This window comes from Silurus meridionalis, chromosome 8, assembly GCF_014805685.1.
Source record: "Silurus meridionalis isolate SWU-2019-XX chromosome 8, ASM1480568v1, whole genome shotgun sequence".
NCBI lineage: Eukaryota > Metazoa > Chordata > Actinopteri > Siluriformes > Siluridae > Silurus > Silurus meridionalis.
The window spans coordinates 23,955,579-23,976,759 of record NC_060891.1 but is presented as its reverse complement, the minus strand read 5'-3'; the positions used below and the strand labels follow the sequence as shown (position 1 = coordinate 23,976,759).

General features: G+C 40.1%; 1 protein-coding gene across 1 annotated transcript; it reads right to left on the bottom strand.

Moving 5' to 3' along the window:
* Positions 1 to 6,546: 6,546 nt before the first annotated feature.
* ccdc6a (coiled-coil domain containing 6a) lies at positions 6,547 to 20,659 on the bottom strand. Its single transcript, XM_046855230.1, has 9 exons — positions 20,250 to 20,659; positions 16,676 to 16,825; positions 13,104 to 13,232; positions 12,639 to 12,742; positions 12,216 to 12,376; positions 11,412 to 11,568; positions 10,245 to 10,345; positions 9,944 to 10,065; positions 6,547 to 8,381 (listed from the first exon to the last, which is right to left on the bottom strand). The coding sequence occupies exons 1-9, from the start codon at positions 20,544 to 20,546 to the stop codon at positions 8,220 to 8,222; spliced, it is 1,383 nt and encodes a 460-aa protein (XP_046711186.1). The 5' UTR covers positions 20,547 to 20,659; the 3' UTR covers positions 6,547 to 8,219.
* Between the last annotated feature and the right edge of the window lie 522 nt (positions 20,660 to 21,181).

Sequence of the window (21,181 nt, the reverse complement as noted above, 5' to 3'; positions counted from 1 at the left end):
ACCCAAAAGCATCAGGATAGGATTATTTACCAGAAGCTCTTGCGACCATCTGGCATTATATGTCTGAGATATTGACTTTTAAAATGTGTTTTGTTTTTTATTAGGTGTAAGTGTATGCATTTAACCTTTTGTAGTAAAGTACATTTACATTTATGGCATTCGGACTGTTAAGCCCTTCAGAGTGTAGTGAAAACTGACCAACGAATCATTGGCACTCAGCTACCCATCTTGGAGGAAGGTAGCTGAGGGGCATCATCAAAGATACCTCACCCCAATCATGGACTATTCACTCTTCTCCCATTGCGCAGACACTACAGGTGCCTCTAAATCACACAAACAGACTAAAGAATATTTTTTTTCTTGTGGCTGTTACTGCACGAACAGCTGATCATCATTTCTGTTTTTTTTTCTTTTGCACCATCCATAACTTATCACCACACTACTGTATATTATACATATATATATATATACAGTGGAACCCGCTTATCTCGACCTCGGTTATCTCGACAACCCTATTAAGTCGACGTTTTTGAAGTGGAACCGCCAAATTCTCGCTTGTCTTAGCATTTTTTATCGGTTATGTCGATTCTTTTATGTCGCCGAACCCTGATATCTCGAGCACAAGGGGGGAAAAATTTGCCATTTAACATTGGTTATCTCGGTGCAGCCGCAGAAGAACTCATGAAGTGGCGGAAAAATCAAGGCTTACAGCTGCTACAGGTGTTGTATTGTATACTGGTGAATCTCTGCTGTTAGTTAGTGCACATATGCCTTTTGTTGTTAAATGTTATGCGATGAACGGAGGCGCGGAACTTGGGATGAGCAGCAAAGCATAGAATGAACACCGGCAGGATCGGGGAATCGCGGTGCGCTTTGGGAAGAAAAGAGCAGCCGTTGAGAGAGTGCCGGTGGGAAGGCACGTACCGGGATACGCATGCGCGATAACAACGACCGCCGTGAACCAACATATACCAACAATAACGGACAGTGAGAGTGTGGAAGTTTAAATAGGAGCTGGTGATGATGCTAAACGAGCACCATATGTGCGCGATTGAAGCGGATCTTCAGAGAAAGCGGCTGAGAAAGCACCTGACACGCCGAAGGGGGCCGAAGGGGGCGTGGCAGGTGGAGTCCTGACAGATAAACATGTACTGTATGTATTTTTATAGCATGCCTTCATCAAACAAATCGCGGCAACGCTGTTGTGTAAAAAACCCTTCAAAAACACGTGCATGCACATTCTTATTTAATATAATAAGTATAACATTTATATTTGTACATAACTATATCATGTCATGTGAGCATGTCATCTCCAGACATCTATGCACAATCTGTGCACAGTATATTGTATATTTCTTTATATTATTACCTACTGCACCTTCTGTACATTATTCACCCTCATCCCTCTATATATGGACCCCATACCCTTATTTAACCACTGCTATTTATTTATTATAATTAGGCCACTTATGCACTTCTGGTTAGATGCTAACTGCATTTCATTGGCTCTGTACATGTACCTTGCACAATGACAATAAAGTTGAATCTAATCTTATCTATCAGACACCCTTTTTCAGAGTGACGTACAAAAGTACTTTGAGTCTCTATCCATGAATAAGAACTTTGTTCCAGGTTTGGCAGCTTATTGTGGTTGGGATTTAAACTTATGACCTTTGGATCCAAAGTGTATAAATGTTTGTTATTAAATTAAGGCATGCATGTTGTTTTCTTTTTTTTTGCCATATAAGGGAGTAGAGGAGTAAAATAATACTTTATATTTAATCCCTACGTATGAAAATAATCAACTATAAGCACTGTCCTATAGTAGAAACCCTGTGAAATTAGATTAGTCCAATATTGAGGTTCAAATCCAAAGCATTCAGGAACATTTTGTGAACTTTAACTTTTTTTTTCAGACGCATCTTGGAGGCCACACACACACACACACACACACACACACACACACACACACACACACACACACACACACACACACCACACTAGTGGGCGTCAATTTAAATCACCCACCCTGCATTGTTATTTCCCTCTGTCAGCATGAAGCTTCTGTTTCTCAAGACAAGATGTGCTTACCAATCTCAGGTTCCAGAGGATGAGGATATCCCGGGTTAACAAAACACACACACACACACACACACACACACACACACACACACACACACACACACACACACACACACAGGCTCATTCACTCCTCCTTATCACAAACACACCCATTCTCAGCCGTATATCTCTCAGGAGGGATGAACCACCCTTGTCTCAAAATATTTCTCACTAACATTCACACAGACACACACAAACAGACACACACACAGAGACACACAACACTACATCAATCTTTGCAAGAAAGCATTTACTCCCTCCACAGCCTCGTCCCAGTCAGGACGGGTTTAAACCGGACAGAACCAGGTGAGGCGAAAAGTTCTCAGAGCTGCTTAATGACCAGAGCTACAGGAGGGGATTAATACACAGCTCAAGGAGTGAGAGTAAGTGTGTGTGTGTGTGTGTGTGTGTGTGTGTGTGTGTGTGTGTGTGTGTGTGTGTGTGTGTGTGAAACTAGGTGGGAAGAGGATGTTTGGCTCGTTGACTGAAGAGGACTGAGCTCTGTGAGAAAAGCAGTAGAGGTCGTCTAAGAGGGCAACACAGCACGGCTCCTGGGCGAGGGACGTGATTGGATGACCATTTTATAGATACCGCAGATTATATTCAACACCTTATTTATACACGATTAGCGAGGTGGTATATTCTGAAACATGTATGAGCAGTAAACGTGTTGTTGTGAAGAATTGAAATGTTACACTGTATTCTCTATAAAGAAAACATGTAAGTGTACTGTTACAACTTATAAAGACCTCCTGTACAATTCAACTTTGTGGGATCAGTTTGATGAGGAACTACACAGGCTTGTATGATGGTCTGGTGTCCACAAACATTTGGCCATATAGTGCATCCTCAACATTATAGTATCTTGAAGTATTGAAGGAAGATAGAGACAAAAGGAGCAAATGGATCATATTTAATTTAAAGGAAAACAACCTCCATCACCCTTTTAAACCATATAAATGTTTTTTAAATGAATCCACATGCATATCTTTAAATAGGTTTATGTAGCAGAAACACTGTGTGAAGCAATTTCTTTCATATCTCATCTTATTTTCTTTTCTCCTATTTTATATTTATAATCCTTTTTATCAAATGCACACATTTCCAAACAGCCGATCAGATTTTACTGCAACTTGTATTCTGTATGTAACTATGTTTGTAAAAAATCTTGAATTGAGTGCTGGACATGGTAAAGCACATTTGACTTGCATCAAGATCACAAACTAAACTAAACTAAACTAAATCAGGGGTCTCCAATCTTTTCCAGAAAGAGCCAGTGTGGGTGCAGGTTTTCATTCCAACCAATCAATGGTCACACCTGATAGTCATTGAAAATGAAGATCATTAGATTTGAACAGGTAGAATGTGGTGTGGACTTGCTTGGTTAGAATAAAAACCTGCACCCACACTGGCCCTTTCTGGAAAGGATTGGAGACCCCTGCAGTAAATCATACCTCTGAGCAGTAACAGGTTATGCATTTCACATCCAGGCCTTCAGTGGTGCTCTTCCTGACTCAATTCACCTCTTAATACCGCTATTAAGACGTCACTGCTATAGAAACCATTAATATTATAGAGGAACGCAGTATAACAGAGCGCTGCATCACAGACGGTAATCTCATCCAGTGGGAATGAATAGCAAGAAACTCAATAAGCACAATTCATCAAGTCACCTTTCACTGCAGCCACAGCTTTGCCACCCACATCTCTAGCAGATGCATCAATATTAACCTCATGAAATGCTTTTTTGTGAAAAAGCGTAACAACTGTATTGAACTGTTTTTGAACTGAACCCGACCTTTCTTCACGATGTCCAGCTTTTCTCGAAAGGTCCGTCTCGTAAGTGTATCTGCGAACAAAGAAATTGCTTCTCCTCCATCAGCCGTTAAGCAATAAAAAAAACAGATATTAAATCCACACCATTATATTTGAGCTTGTTTAGTTTGTGACGGATGTGGGTTGCGAACTCTTGACTAGCGTGCTCTCTGACCATCCGATCAAAGGACATGAAAATGCTGACGTTTGCAGCTTGCAAGGGGGCCTTGGAGTGGGAAACATAGAAACAGAGTTTACGGTAATAAAGCCTATAGTTCTCACAGTGCTGGACTTATAGCAATACATGATGTAATGGCTGAAATCTGATTGGATAGAAACTCTAACTGAACCTTACATCATGAAAAGCTATGAAATAAAGAGAATAAACGATTGGGAATACTTTTAAACATATTCATGGCCAAAAATATATAAAAACATAAGTCAGTGATTCTGGAAGCAGAAAAGGCCTTGCCGGCCCTGACGGGTGCCACTGCTTCTGAATAATTTGTCAGAGCCAATACAATCTAGAACAGGGGTCACCAACCTTTTTGAAACTGAGAACTACTTCTTGGATACTGATTAATGTGAAGGGCTACCAGTTAGATACACACTTCTAAAATAACAAATTTGCTCAGTTTACCTTTAATTATATGTTATTATATGTTATTATTAATAATTAATGATATTCATCTATGTGAAGACACTGATCATGTTAATGATTTCTCACAATAATTATTAACAATGATTTAACAAGTTAGGAAACAGATGCAGCTCACTGGGAAGTGGCGTTATGGTGAGCTATTTTTTAAAAAAGGCCCGCGGGAGACTCATGTGGTCCTTGCGGGCACCATGTTGGTGACCCCTGATCTAGAAGCTTATAGGAGATGGTGGAAAAGGAAAGAGAATTTTCCTTGTCACATGTATATTACAGAACAGTGAAATTCTTTCTTTGCATATTCCAGCTTGTTAGGAAGTTGGAGTCAGTATGCAGTGTCAGCCATGATCGAGGAACTTACTCAAGAACCCAACAGTGGCAACCCGCCGATGCTGGGGCTTAAACCTCCGATCTTCCAATTAGTAGACCAAAGTTTCAAACATTAAGCTTCCACTTCTTGTCAAAGAAAAGTGGAGAAAATGGAGAACACAGACAGAGGTGCAACTCTATACCCAGACAGGAAATGAAGCTCAGGATCGAACCTGGAAATGGAGAGCTTAATGATGCATGCAAAAGAAACTGTTTAACTTCAGCACTAGGAGGCCAAGATAAAGCTGCAGAAGATGATATATATATATATATATATATATAAAATTATTATTTTTACATTTATTTTGTTTATATTTTTGGGGCTGTCAACCAATTAAAATATTGAATTATAGAATTGTGATTACTCTCATGATTGTCATGACTAAATTCATAATTAATTGCACCCTAATCACACATTACCTCGTCATAAAATTACCTTAAATTAATACTAAGCTTTTAATACCTTAATAAACATGTACAAATATGGATGTTTATGCAAACGTATGTTTACCATTAGTGAAACCAAACATTCAAAAAAATGAGTAACGAAGGGACGTCATAAATAAATGTGTTGCGATGAAGGTTTTAATTTTGACTTTTATATTTACATTTTTTAATTGTGTTGCGTCGAAGGTTTTAATTTTGACTTTTTTATATTTCAAGTTTTTAATTTTATTAATTCATTAATAAAATAAACGATGTTAAAATGAATGTGCGGGAACGTCAGTTTTGACAGCCTTACTTTTACACAACATATTACAATTGCACATTTTGTACTACAGCACGATCACAGGTAACATTAAAAAAAAATAAAAAAATCCAACTGTTTGTTTTATCAACAGTGCAAAAGTAAAAGACTTCCATGTACTGCATGTGTAATTCTGTTTCATTTTAAAGTTAATTTTATTATAACTTCTTTTCCTTAATTTTATTTTCATTTATTAGCTTTTTAATTCTGATCCTTTTTATCCTGAACATACGTATAGAACAGGTGTAATAAGCATTTTGCTACATGTCCTACATCATGTAAAGTCATGCATGTGATGAAGAATGGAGGATTTTATAATAGCAAACAGGAACCAAATATAGAACAGGATGTTCAAAAAGCACATAATCTTAAGGTCAGGTGTCCACAAATATTTCTCCAAATTGTTTATATACTGTTTTATTTCTTACACTTTGACTTAGACGCTCAGACCGGCTTTTCTTAAAGGCATCTATATTTTACTAACATGAATATATAATTGATTCAACTTCTTGTTTCCCGTCTTGCTATCTTTAGAAAAAAATTGCCATTTCAGCACCTAAATTAACCAATCAGGAAGCTTCTCAGTTTACTCCAATAGTCTCCTGCTGTGAGTTTGCATTATAAAAAACTTAATTGTCTTACAGAACACACTGCATTAATAAAAGACCTCTAGGTCTAAATTATTAGCCCCCTTAGTCCTAATGAAGCTTTCTCTTTCTTGTCAGAAGACTGTGGTTCAACCCTGAAATCCTATTTAACATATATAACAGTATATAACAGTGTGATGCACAAAACAGGAAATGCACGAGCTGGACAAACTGAGAAGGATCAGAGGAGATTTTGTACAAGCGTTTAATTGTGTTAATTGTGTCATTTGTTCAACAGTACCTCATCTCTCACCTGTTTCTGATGGTACATTTACTTGTGACAGTGACATTTCTGGTCAAGGCAGTTGGCACTCTGCTCTGCTGATTTCTGCTCGCTGATCTGAGACCAGTATTAACGGTTATCTTAAAAGGTCAAATATAGAGAGATACTGAACTAAGAACAGATCTCTGGAGGGGGGAGGGACTACAGATGGTCATCATCAGAAAAAATAAATCTAGTAGCAGACACAATCAACAGATTCAAAATGGAAGTACCCTTCTAAATTCAGATCACGAGCTATAATTACATATAATAGTGAGTTCTGTGCCAGCATCTGGAAACAAACAGATTTCTTTTTTTTTTCTTTTCCCCATAGTTGCCAGGTAGACAACCAGAGCAAGACAACCCCCTACACACACACACACACACACACACACACACACACACACACACACACACACACACACACACACACACACACCTGCCTACGTAAGCCAGGTGAATAAAGGAAGCGGCATTTTTCTGAGTTGCTGTCCATGCTGAATCTAAAGGCAGCTTAAAACAATCTGGCAAAAAGACACAAATGTTTACCTCTGCTGGGATTGACAGGAAGGAGATTAATGAGAAAATTTGCCCAATTGGCTCCCAGTTACACACAGCTGCTGCATTGCCAGGATTCTGGCAAACCCAGAGTAACTTAGGATGCAGCAGTTTTTGAGGATTTAAAATGTTTGAGTTTAACCAAGACATAATTTAGAATATTTTCCACCTCTGTAGAGAGAAACCCAACTGATGTACAGAAAAAAGCACTTCTTTACTTAAAAAAAGAAAAAATAAGAAAAAACAATTGTTGTGTAAATTACAGATCAGAACATTTTGTGTAAAATGCTGGAGTGTTTAGTTTTTAAATCCAGATGTAACCAATGCTAGTTAAGCCTTAAAAAAAATGCATTGCTAAGTGATAAAGTAGCTGCAGAAAGTATGTCATTCAGGGTGCAAACCTGGCCTCAGATCAGCCTAATCCAAACAAACCAGCAGGCGCACACACGCACACACACACTACACATTACACACACTGCACTCGTTATGTACACATGCAAATAGGCAACAAGTGCTGTTTAAAGTCTCATGTCTTCCCTGTCTTTACTTTCTGCACACAACTTTGTACACACACAAAACACAAACACCACTTAAAAAAAAAAAAAAAAACCTAGCACTAGGCTTCACCTGCATCATCAGCTGTGCTATCTAACCAGTTCCTCGTTCCTAAACACCACTATCACACTTTTCCCAATTTCTTTTAGTCGCTGTGGTATCAAAATCAACATATTACCATATTACAACATTTTGTTCCAGGTGAAATATTCATGTTCTTTGAATAGCTGAATTTATTTCTTGAATTTAACTCACTGTTTGTTTAAGCAAGCGGAGAAAAACAAGAATCAGTGCCAGAAGCAACCTAAAAAAATTCGCTCAATCATTCCAAATCAAAAAAACAAAAATGACACGATTGGAGACGTGGTCATCGTTCTGTCCGTTCCCGACGCAAAAACCTGTCTAGCTAAAACTTCCCAGTCCAACTGGTTCTCTTTGCAGATTGTTGAGTCGCTGTGGGTTGTAGCCTTGCACCTTGTCGTCCGTGCGTTAAGGCTGAGCGGGATGGTGCGAGGAGCCGGACGGAGTCGCTGTCTGCCCTGGTGGGGGTGGAGGAGGAGGCTGCTGCAACCCGGAGTGTGTGTTCGGGGAAGGAGGAGGCGTCGGGCGCTTAAACTTATCAGGACTGCTGCTTCTCCGAGGAGACGGCCTCTGTGAAGAGAAGGAAGGGTAATCAAGCTCAAATGCACTGGAACGTACCACTGATAAGTGACCTTATTGTGACCAGATACACCTTCGATGTTCAGATTTAGGCTTAATTATTTACTCATATTTACCTCTGCACAAATGTCTTTGAGACCAAAGTACACTCAGGAAACTACAGGTAGTCCCCAACTTATGATGGAGTTGCAAACTTATTACCCCATTGTAACTTAAAAATATCGTAAGAATGGTGATAATCACTAGAAGTCGACAGAGGATTTTACCGATAGCTAGGCTGGATCGTATTAGCGAAATGGCAAATTAATCCACTGATAGTTTTAAAATGGATATGGCATTGAAAAAAGAAATAACACCATGTAAAAATAGTACTTAACTTTGTTACAAAAAAACAAAAACAGTAATGATTCATAAAAACACGCTCAATTAAATAAATATATTAATTATATATATATATATATAAAAAAAAAAAAACAAACAAACAAAAAAAAAAAAACACATGAAAACAAAAAAATAACACTCCAAATAAATAGTTACATCTAAAAAGGAATAAAAAAAAAGACAACACGTTGTGTCAGTGATGCACCTCTAGAGGGTGCTCTTGTACTGTATAATGACGGCGGGCCTTCTTAGCCGCTATGGCAACATGAAAAAACCTCGGTATGGATTTTAGGCAGTATTTCCCGCAATTAACTATCGGTGCCTATTAATTGGCAAAACCAATGAATTGGTCGAACTCTAATCTGTATGGGGTAGTGTACTGTAAATTGTAAAAAATTTATTTTTAGTAAATAGTAACTTTTTTGTAAAACAATTTGCAGGACCGTACTGTATAAAATACAGTATATATGTATGTGGCTGTGAACACGTGAATGAGCACCGATTCGTGTGCGGAGGGCAAAGCATACATTGCTACATTTTGTCATATCGCAAGATCTAAAAATTGAACCATGGTAAAGGAGACCATGTGCTATACATACACCCTTTATCTGTATATACACCTCTCATTCAGCTCCTGCATACGACACAAAATCACTAAATATTTGAGCCTAATAAATGAGTTATTTTGTGTACGAGCATCTACACAAGAAATGTGCGTTCATTGAAACTTGAAATATATAATTTGCATAACTGTTATTATATAATACTTTTATAAGCGATACCCATTTTTTATTATTACAGCATTTTGCAAATCCGGTGGGCATCACTACACGCTGTCATGGGCACACGTGTGTGTGTGTAGGCCGACAGAATGTTACGAATGAATAACAAAAAAATAAACAAGTCAAAGTATTGGGCTGAAGTTGACTTGTTCATCTGCGCAGGAGGAATTTATCATCATAAATAAAAAAAAAGGCCCACACACCATGTCACCAAAGCAACAATCTCTTAGCAACCACTTAGTCCCTACAGGTTCCCTTTAATCCAGGACTTGTTAAAGGCATTTAAAAAGGAGACGGGGAAGAGGAAAAAAGACCATCTGGGGAGATGGTAACACACCGGAGAAATAAGTGTGTACTGAAACCTGATGTTTTGTGTGCGTGTGCACGTACCTGCACTCCATGAGAGGGTCCTGGATGGATGTGCAGTCCTGGGGGTGTGTAGTGTGCATGTGGGGGTCGGCTCAGTGTGGCCGGAGGTGTGAAACCCACCGTGTGACTGGCGTATGACAAACCTGCAACACCATGAAAGACCAGATGTCACTTATTGAAACATAAGTTGCAAAAAAAGACAAAATCTATAAACGTTTTTGAAATTTTTCCCCATTCTAATATGAATGCATGGCTGATCCTACATTTCACAATGCACGTTCTGTGATAGGGTGCGAAATGCTGTGTTGCCATGGTTATGTACCTGGTGAGATGGGGCGGCTGGAGGAGGGGGAGGGGGTGTAGGGGGTCGGACTGGACACGGTACGAGCTCTCAAGCCTTGAGCAGACATCTCATTGAAATACCTACAAGACCGAAAAAGACAGAGTTAAACAGACAATGAGAAAGAAAACAAAGGAAACAGAAAACAACAAAGATTTATCTCCAAAGAGAAAGAGACAAAGACAGAGACACAGAGAGAGAAAGAAACCAAGAAAGAGACAAAGAGCAACACAGATACCAAGAAAGAAAGCAAGACAACCACACACGTGTTACCACGTCTGCGATTTCATCATGGACAGCAAATTAAAACAAACGTGAAATGCGGAATGAAACTGGGCAAATCTGCCAGAGTGCTTTGACGTGACATCCGTTTGACATACTACGATGCTGCAACGAGTCGTTCGAGGTGTTTTGAATGCGCGTGCTCTTCAAGAGCAAAAGAACATCACTGGAGGATGACGAGAGACAAGGACGACCTTCGACAAGCTCAACCCCGCCCTTAAATGTCGAAACTATTCAGCAACTTGTGCATGGTGATCATCGGAGAACAATCCACATGATCTCACTTCCACACCCACCCTACTTGCTGATTCGGCTCTTCTTCCAGGCAATGAAGAAGCTAGAAGATCGCCATTTTTGACACCATTGTGGAGATCCAGCATAAATCGCAGATGATGCTTGACAAGCTTCGAAAAAAAGACTTCCAGGACACATTTCAGAAGTGACAGGAACGCTGGAAGCACTGTATTGCTGTGCCAGGGGAGTATTTTGAAGGTGATTTTGTGAAAACGTAGATAAATAAAATACTTTCTTGTAAAGAAACTTTTTGAGACCACCACATAGATTGATCAATGGATAGATAGACATATAACAAAACAAAGAAAAACACTGAGAAAACATGTAACTTTGACTAAATAATAATAAAAAAAAAATACACATTTTCAGAACCATTCTTTTGCAGATGAACTCGAGTGAACTCAATAACAATAAGATCATGTATAAGAGTTTTGGGTGTGTCTACTCAGGAAATCTCAGATGCTCAATTCAAAAGCCTCCTGGATAATTGCCAAGTTAGATACACAATCCAAAAGGTCCAGTTACATTAAGCTACAGTATATCAGAGCTCGGTCAGAGTTCGCCTGGTTGTACCTCTCATCGTCCATCTCCAAACTGCTCTCGCTCTCACTCAGCTGCCGGCACAGAGCTTCTCTCCTCTCCATCTCGCGCTGCAGCTTCCTCTGCAGGCGCATGTTCTCCTCCCGCATCTGGCGCTCCTCCTCGATGTACTGTGCTCGTTTCTCAGTGTCTGAGGGAAGTGTTTGAAAACGAGAAGCTGTTTGAGTTTATAAATTCACAATAATACAAACAATGCAAACGTGTAACCTTCTGTAGTGAGATTAAGATTTGTGAAAAGATTCTTTAAAATTCCAATGGATTTTTGATGGAAAAATGGAGAGCGCCCTCTAGTGGCTCAGAGCATATTCACTCAGCAGGGTGGGGAGTGAAGAGGGGAGGGGCGGCACTATAATGCCATAAGGCTGAGTTGCAAGAAACCACTAATTCACTATTACTCATTCAGAGAATTAAAACGGTGAATTAATTTAAGGAAAGTGTGATGCAAAGAGGGAAGAATTCCAGTAAGAAATGACAAAGCCTAAGAGAAAGTTAAAGATCAAAAACAAGAACGAAAGTGGAATCAAATGGAAAGAAAGAAAGAAAGAAAGCAGCAGAATGAAAGGAGGAATGAAGAAAAATGTGTTGGAAAGACTAATCTAGGAAAAAAGTAGTGAAAGAAGGAAAAGTAAAAAAAACAAATGAAAGGAGAAAGAAACAATGGATTGATGAAAGACAGATGGAAGGGAATTAAAGATCTGAAGTGCAATGCACTATGATATTTAGACTTTTTACGTGCGAGAGAGAGAGAGAGAGAGAGAGAGAGAGAAAGAGACTCACGCTGGAGCTCAGTCGTGCGCAGGCTGCGCTTCAGCCTCTCCACCTCACTCTTCAGGAAGCGGATGTGCCGCATCATGTTCTCGGGCGAGTCGATCTCCATGGAAATGTCCCGTGGGGATGGCGGGGCAGACACCGGCTGGTCCAGCTTCTCCTGCAGAATCCTGACACACACAGCATGGAGGTAAAAAATAAAAATAAAAATCACACACACACACACACACACACACACAACACCTGGAACCCCTGCTCGCTTATTTCACCCCTTAAACACATGAGTGACCAATCATAGCTTGAGGGTGTGTCCTTACAAATACAAACAGAGTGAAAAATACAGGTGTAGGATCTCTTCACACATTATGACCCAACATACAACTTTTTCCACCTTATCACTTCATAAACACAACTACTGGATAAAATTCACACCTTTTCTCAGCTTCCAGCTTGTCCATGCGCTTCCAAAGCCGGTTGACCAGCGCCTCCTGCTCCTGCTCCAGCGTGTTCTCCAGGTCGATCTTCTCACGCCGCAGCTACGAACACACACACATTACCCACAAAGTAAATGCGAGCTAGTTGCTTAGTGGTTAAAAAATTGGATTTGGATCCGAAGGTCGTGAGTTCAAATCCCAGCCACACTAAGCTGCCACCACTGGGCCCCTAAACAAGGCCCTTAACCCCATAGTTGCTCTTGTTTTATATTACATTAAATGTAGCTATAAATGGACAAAAAGTAAACAGATAAATGTATTAGAAGAACACATCATTGCGCTATTAAAGAAACATTTTAGGGCACTGTACTTATTAGTTATTTTCCTACAGAACACCCCTGCAGTGATTTATTCCTTCCTTGTGGTTACAGTAATACCCTGTAGATAGTTGCCCCAGGGGTACCTGCTCTAAGGTGAGCTGCTTGGTGATGGTGTCATTCTCCAGCTTCTTGATCTTCTTCATCAGCTTGTTCACTTGAAACTCCTGCTCCTGCTCCAAGTGCTGCTCTAACTCGGCCTTCTCGTGCTGGAGCTGCAGAGACACAGGAAAAAAACGTCATTACACTTCCTACTTGATTTCGATGCTCAAAAAAAGCAGGCAATAAAATAACTCCCAAAAACGGACATTTCCTTTCTGTCCAGCTTTGGTTTGTGGCACTGTATCCAGGACACAGGCAAAGTGTTTTTTTGGCCAGCTATTTTATTCAAAGTCAAATCAAACACACCCTTCCATATAGGTCACCTAAAGCCACAGACAAATCCGAGTCTTGAAACTAGGAATGCTAGTAAAAATGGAGGCTGTCTGTACCGACAGAAACATGATTAAGAGGTAAACAGAGGCGCCTCCCTGTCCTGACCAATTGGGTGCTGGTCACCTTAAGTGATGTTTTAATTTAATTGGATTAATAACCTTATTGTTTGTGGTTGCTTTGAGTGTATGAACTTTCTTTTTAATAGAGAAAATCATAGCACACAAAAAATTTATATATACAAATCCTGCTGTTCATTGCAGCCCACCTGTCATGTCTTTATTCCCCACTAGAGGGCCACACCCCAACCACTGGTGTAATGCGAACCCAACTAGGACGAGTCGCCGGAACCCTTCGCCGTCCACAATAGACAGCGGCTGATGATTCCACTATTTTGTCTTATATTTCTTTATGCTTCTTACTGTCCTTGCTGTAGCATTATTGTCTTTTAAACATCTCTGTTACCGACAGCCGAGCGAGTTGCCGAGCGAGTCGCAGTGGAGTTGCCGAGCCGTCCCCTCTCTCTTAGCGCTAAAGAGAAAACTGCTCATATTCTTTTATGTGACTGACCTTCAAATCTCTGTTATGGTTGGTGGTGTTATTGCTGCTTGCGATTAAAAAAATTTTTTTTTTTATCTATTTTACTTTTGCACAGTATTTTAATTTTCGCCAGGATGTAGGATCTCCCTTCTTGTGAGATGCCTTATTTCTTAGTGGAGAGCAGCAATTTTAACTCAAATCCTCAGAGAGTCTTTGCCATGAGGTGCATGTTGAACATCCAGTGGTCAGTATGAGAGAATTGTACTCAAAGCACCAAATTTTAACTGCTCACATACAAGATACACAAATTTGTATGGTCCTGTCAAACAGACAAAAACAAACATGATGAAAAGGACGTACTGTATATATATATATATATATATAAAAAAAAAAAATCCACTGTAGAAGTAGCAGAAACACGAACACTGGTTTTAAAGCTTTAAGACGCATTGCAGAGACAAGCTTCTGTTGAGTTTTGGCAGACATGCAAGTAGTGATCTACAACATGATGAAAGCGCTGGAGATGACTGCATGAAATCCACCATTTGAGCCGAATGTACAAGTGAAGAAGAGAGAGAACCAAACAGACTAAAGCGCCGCTGCATCATTGCTGACTTGAGAACACTACCACCGTCAGGTTGTGTAGGAAACCATCAATCAACATTTAAATAGACTGACACACGTTTGAACTCGAAACACACAAGTGGCGTATTTATTTATTTCCAAACTAAAATATTTAAGTCTTCCAGTGAGGACAAATCCTTTTAAAACACTTGAATAAATAATGCCAACAGGTCGTGTGTTGTTTGGACAGAAGGTCTAGTTGTGGTCCAGACAGTGTGTCACTACACCCCAAGCCACATATGGTGGCCATAATGACTCACCAATCCCACTTAAATACCCAGCATTCTCTTCAGTAGAGAGACGATCCTTGACAAAGCCGCGTTGTTTTGGCAAACTTTGGACCGTCTGGAATGTGCTGCTTGGCTGGAAAATCTATTGATTACTACTGAAAGAACTGGGAAAATTTGATAATGGCTGATAAAGAACACATGCTTGACTCGTGCAGTCGTTCACAAAGCAGGCGCATGTTTACAGAGACAGAGTAATGTTTAAAGTAGCTGCAAGCTTCCAGAGGAGTCGACACAACGTGGCGCTCCGGTGACATTAAATAAAACGGAAAGGGAATTAAGACATGGACAATAATGGAAATGTGTGGAGCGTATGGTGCATCAGGCCTTCGGTTACTCATCCATCATGCAGAGCTTCGGTAACTAATCCTCAGTCATACACACCCACAGGCCAAGTGGACTCTCCAATTACCCACCCTTCCCCAAAACACCCACACCTCCCCCACAACACGTGTCATCCGCTCGGCTCGAATGAAGTCTGACTCACTCGCTCCGAACTCACAGCACTTGCCCCCGTTTGTACAGAGATTTACATTTTCGGTAGAACTGAGCCCAAAACACCAGGCACGAAAATTTAGTGACTCATAACGAGTCACTGAGGGAGAAGCAGGAAAAGTGTAGCGCTGCACAAGAGCTGAGGATCAGATCAACTCGAGAGAGTGCAGAACAGAACGAGATCGGCTTTCGGAACAAGCGTTTGGAGTGGCTTTGCTAAGCGCGAGCAAATGACGAGATCGACGGAGATTGAATATGAAAAATCAGGCAGAACATTATGACCGATGAAATGAATAACACTGATTATCTCTATCATGGCACCTGTTAGTGGGTGGGATTTATTAGGCAGCAAGTGAACATTATTAGGTTTTGTTATATAATACCTGATCGGTGGCCATAAAGTTACGCCTAGTCAGTGTATAATCATGTATAAAAAAATGGAAAAAAAAAAATCAGCTTATCTAAAACCAGAGAAAATAAAAACCAATAAGTACTCACAGCCATTGCCATGACACTTAAAATTGAGCTCAGGTGCATCTTGTTTTTACTGATAATCCTTGAGATGTTTCTACAACTTGATTGGAGTCCACCTGTGGTAAATTCAGTTGTTTCGACATGATTAAAAGGTACCTGGAGGACTCCAAGACCATGAGAAACAAAGAATGAACTCTGGCTTAAATGCAAAGCGTCATGTCTGGAGAAAACCAGACACCGCTCTTTACCAGGCCACAGTGAAGCATGGTGGTGGCAGCATCATTCTGTGGAGATGTTTTTCAGTGGCAGGAACTCGAGGGAAAGATATACAGAGACATCCTTGATGAAAACCTGCTTCAGGGCACTCTGGACCTCAGACTGGGGCGTCGGTTAGTCTTCCAACAGGTCAACGACCCCAAGCACACAGTGACTCTGTGCTCCCCATCCAAACTGATGGATCTTAAAAGGGTTCTCCAAAAAGAATGGGAGAAACTGACCCAAAAAAGGTGCGGCAAGCTTGTAGCATCAAACTCAAGACTTGAGGCCGTAATTGGTGTGAAAAGAGCTTGTGTGTTTGTGTTTTCTATTTGTAATAAATTAGCAACACACTTTCACGTTGTTATTATGGGGCATTGTTTGTAGATTTTTTAGGAAAATATTTAATTTAATCCGTTTAGTTGCTCCAAAGGTGAAAAAATGTGGAACATTACAACATGAATGCAAGTCAGTTCGAGCTTCAGGGATTCTTGTCATACATTATGGGAATACCGGATGCTCAAATCAGTTTTAAAAAAATGCTAAATTACCTGCATGAGTTTGCGGGACAAATCGTTAGTAAGGAACTCCTCCTCCTTCTCGTAGTTCACGGCGAGCGTCTCCTTCTCTTTTTGTAGAGCCTGGATCTTCTTGAACAAGGTGTTGGAGATGAACTCCTCCTCTTGCTCTGCCCTGGCTTGCTGCACACAAACACCACAGCAACAATAAAAATGAGCTTGGCTTCACTGACTCATGCTGCAAGGTTTTGCTATAAATACAAAAAAATCAATATGACCTGGTTTGGGAAAGGAAGGGAAAAACACTGTCTAATTTTTTATTCATGTTTGTAAATTTGTGTAGAGTTTCTGTATTTTTGTTAATTTGCATCACAGCATCATCTACAATCCAACCAAAAGTCAATAATCTTTATTATATTGGAATATTTCTAGAGCACAGTTTCCAAACACTATATGGACAAACATTTGTGGTTACCTGACCTGATGATTCATACATGCTTTCCACATACACCCTTAGTCCCCATTATAATATCCTCCACACTTCTGGAAAGATGTTCCACTAGATTTCTGAGTGTGTTTGTGGAGACTGGTGCTCATTCAGACACATGGGTAAAAGTAAAGTAGAGGTAAGGAGGCCTAGGGTGAGGTCAGCTCTCCAAAAGTGATCAATAGGGTTAAACTCTACAGCAGAAGATATTAAACTCATTCCAACCTATGAAACCATATCTTCATGAAGTTGGCTTTGTTCACAGGGGCATAGTCATAGTTCAAATAAATTCAATGCTACAGAATCCAAAGACCTTCTATACAACTGCATGCCACCATCTTTGTAATAACCATGATTATATTTTATTTTTATGCACCATAAGGACTGAATCTCTCTCTCTCTCTCTTTCTTTCTTTCCCCCTCTCCAACACTTCAGTGAGACTCTTCAGAGGTGTGGTCACACTGGGGAGCTCTGCTTAAAACCAGAGCGCAAGACTGCGCAAAAAAAAAAACTTGTGCTCACAGTGAGTGACTTCATTAATCAATTACTTACAAAAGTACAGTTCAGAATCTATCTATCCATCTATCTATCTATCCATCCATCCATCCATGCTGGAAAATTTAGGTGTCTCAATGCTATTGTACATATGATGCTTCAGAACATATGCATAACATACCAACACTTCATATAAAAGCTTTAAACATTCACGTTTAAGGATCGGCTCCGTTTATGATCAAGTGTCACAAAACCACCAATAAACAATATACTCTGCACTCTGGAGGTCTTAATAACATGTAACATTAAACCACAATAAACCAGTAACACTATCAGGTAACATTTAACATTAAATCTGGTTCACTGCTGGTCCACAGAGGAACTCAAACACAATACAAATAAGACTTGTGTTGTGGACAGAAAATTTCCCGTTAGTGTGAGTAGACAGGAAATGACTTATGCTTATTGATAACGTACCTTTTGTCTCTCTGACTGCAAGTAAATGATTAATCACACAGGACCGGGATTAGAGATACAGCACGGAACAATAAAACCATTTCTTATATGAAATTTCAATCCACTCAACCTTTTCTTTTTAGTCTATTAAAGAAAGGTCATTTTATTCATCCATTTAGAGTTTGATGTTTTGCCAGTAATACTGCAGCAAGCAAGTTTCTGTTCTCGCTTACACTACAGCAGCTATAATTATCTTAACACTGATTAAATCTGACATCCTGTATAAAGCTACATACAAACAGACAAATTTTGCAAGAAATGCGTTTTTTAAACCTTCATCCGTTAGTAGACTGGTCCAGTGCTTGCATGTGACATCATAATTAGATAGTGAGGAAAAAATTACACCAACACGAGAGGTGCTTTGTACTAGTTTCAAAGACTACTCTTGTAACAAACCAACAAATGGCAACAAAAGGCTGCACACACAGTCACAGGGAGCACCACCTTCATAAATCAATGTTCCAAAAGACATAATCCTGTGTACATTAAAAGATTTGCAACTGGCCCTATTCTGACCAAGTGCGCACCCCATCGCCAAGTTTTTCACCCTAAATAACATGATCTCACACCCACTCGACATATTTGGCTCCTACGGACTTCGCACTCTTGCCGAAGTTGAAGATCCAGCTCAAAGGTCGCCGCTTTGACACCAGTGCGGAGATCCAGGGCAAATCGATGGAGGTGCTTGACACGTTTAAAAAGAAGACTTTCAGGACACATTCCAGAAGTTGCAGAAATGCTGTACTGCAGTGCAAGGGGACTATTCTGAAGGTGATAGTGTGTAAATGTAGATAAATAAAGTGCTTTCTTGTAAACAGAGCTAGTCTGTAAACTTTCTGATTATCGCATTGTACCAGGCCTTAATAACCACCAGGCTTGGCATATAAGGAAATTGGATAAGATGTTGCAATTGAGAAAAATGTATTGCAATTATATTGAAATTGCAAACAATTCTGACTTCACCTACATGTAGTGAACAAGCAAGGTGTGTTTTTGAAGCTTTTCTGTCACCATGCATAAAACCATCTGCTGAACAAAGCACAGAAATGTATCTACTTTGATCTATGTAATTTGATCTACTTTGAAGTTGGACCTCTAATCCATCATGATCAGTTGTCATAGGTTCAAATCCCTGCACCAAATCAGCCTTGCCCTTGAGCAAGATTCTTAAACCCACAGCTGTATAACTGAGATAACTAAGTCGCTCTGAATGCCAAAATGCCATAAATGTAAACATATCGGGAGCTCTAATCCTGTTCAAACACGGCACAAGCTCTCCAGACACATGCACATACAATCTGTCAAACCTGATGGAGTTTGACTACAATCTCCACCTCCCTGTCTCAAACTAATCCCATCTACACAGGGCTTACTACACATACAATACCTAAACCAAACTGCACTAAATCTACACAGCCAAGCTACTCAAACCATAATTCCCACACTCCTTCAAGAGTGTAAATACTCCCAAAAGACATTACATCATCATTTCACCATGACATTCCCATTTATTCTCGAATACATTCTCATTCAATGTGGCCATAACAATCAACACCGGTTGCCAGATTGGGAGGTTCTGGACGTAGCAACCGTATTGCGTACCACAAGTCTTTGTCGTTTCCAAACCCGCAGTAAAAAATCTACAAAACCTGGCAACCCGGGTTGTATTACCACAGCTAACATAACCCGCTAGCAAGAAAACTAATCCCCATTAATGTCAATATATGTACAAATCGTACTTATAACAACACATTTTAAGCGCATAATACATTCCACACTAATTATATTCATTAAAATAAATAACGCGAAAATATTCTTAAGCGAGAAATTCATGACATGTGAGTTGCAGGCTAATATACAAGCTAACAACAGAATGATGGTTTAGAGCGAAATACGTGTTAAAGAATGTTAATCTTTAATCCTAATTTTTAATTCAACGTGTAATAAACTGACTGACATTTGTAAGAGTATAAAACTATTATTTTTGCTATTAGGTGTACGAGCTGTGATGGGGATTAATATATACAAACAAAATGGCGCTGTAGGTGCGAGAGAAAAAAATATATTATAAATAAATATGTATAAACTCGGTTGTTGAGGAGCCTCACAATAGTAACACTGGCCCTGCGGAGGTCGCGGTTCTCCTCCTGCAGACACTTGCACTTAAGCCTCAGAGTCTCCAGCTCGATCTTCAGCACTTTGTTCTCCTGCTGCAGGGACGCCAGTCGGTTCGTCAGCTCCTCCAGGCGGAACGCCGAGATAAAAACGCCCTGCTTGCCGTCCCGGGCTGTGCCCGGTGCGGCGGCTGCGGCCGTGTTGGTGGTGGATGCTGAAAAGGAAAGCTGCGTGGCCGAGCTGCTGCTCCCCGCTCCATCTGTGTCGCTTTCGCTGGCGCTGTCCGCCATGACTGCACCCCGAGCACTGAATCCACAATGCACAACCAGAGAACGCCAGGGAAGCAAAAGCCCCGCCTCCTCAATCACTATTGGTTCGTGTTCCCACCTTCTCAATCAGGATTGGTTCGTTTTGTTCCCGCCCCTCGCCTGTCGTGCCCTGCCCTGCCACACTTCCGGGTTGTACCATTTGGCTGGATAGGGGTAATATTGCCACCTTTCAAAAGAATGATCGAGAACTCTTGTAGAAAATATATCAATAAAACTACATACATGTTTTATGTAATTCTATTTCAAATGATTAATTACAATTATGTTTGTATTTGTTCACTTTATTGTAGTCTGAAGCCGGGACTTCAAAGTACCGTTAAAGAAAAAAAACATGGTCGAGTATGTTAGCGCGCCCCCTAAAGGCAAATAGTTCAAACATACCTGAACCATCAGTAGTGGCTACACACATACACATACAGATCAAGGATCAAATGACAAATCACTCATAAGGAAATTATCAGTTGGGATACAGTTTTCATCTAAAATGTTCATTGGTATGCTTAATGCCAATTATTCGCTTGTCTGAGTGGAATTTATTCTCATTAATGTCAATTTGATTTTTTTTCCAGTCTGCGACATAACCGTCACAGTAAAGA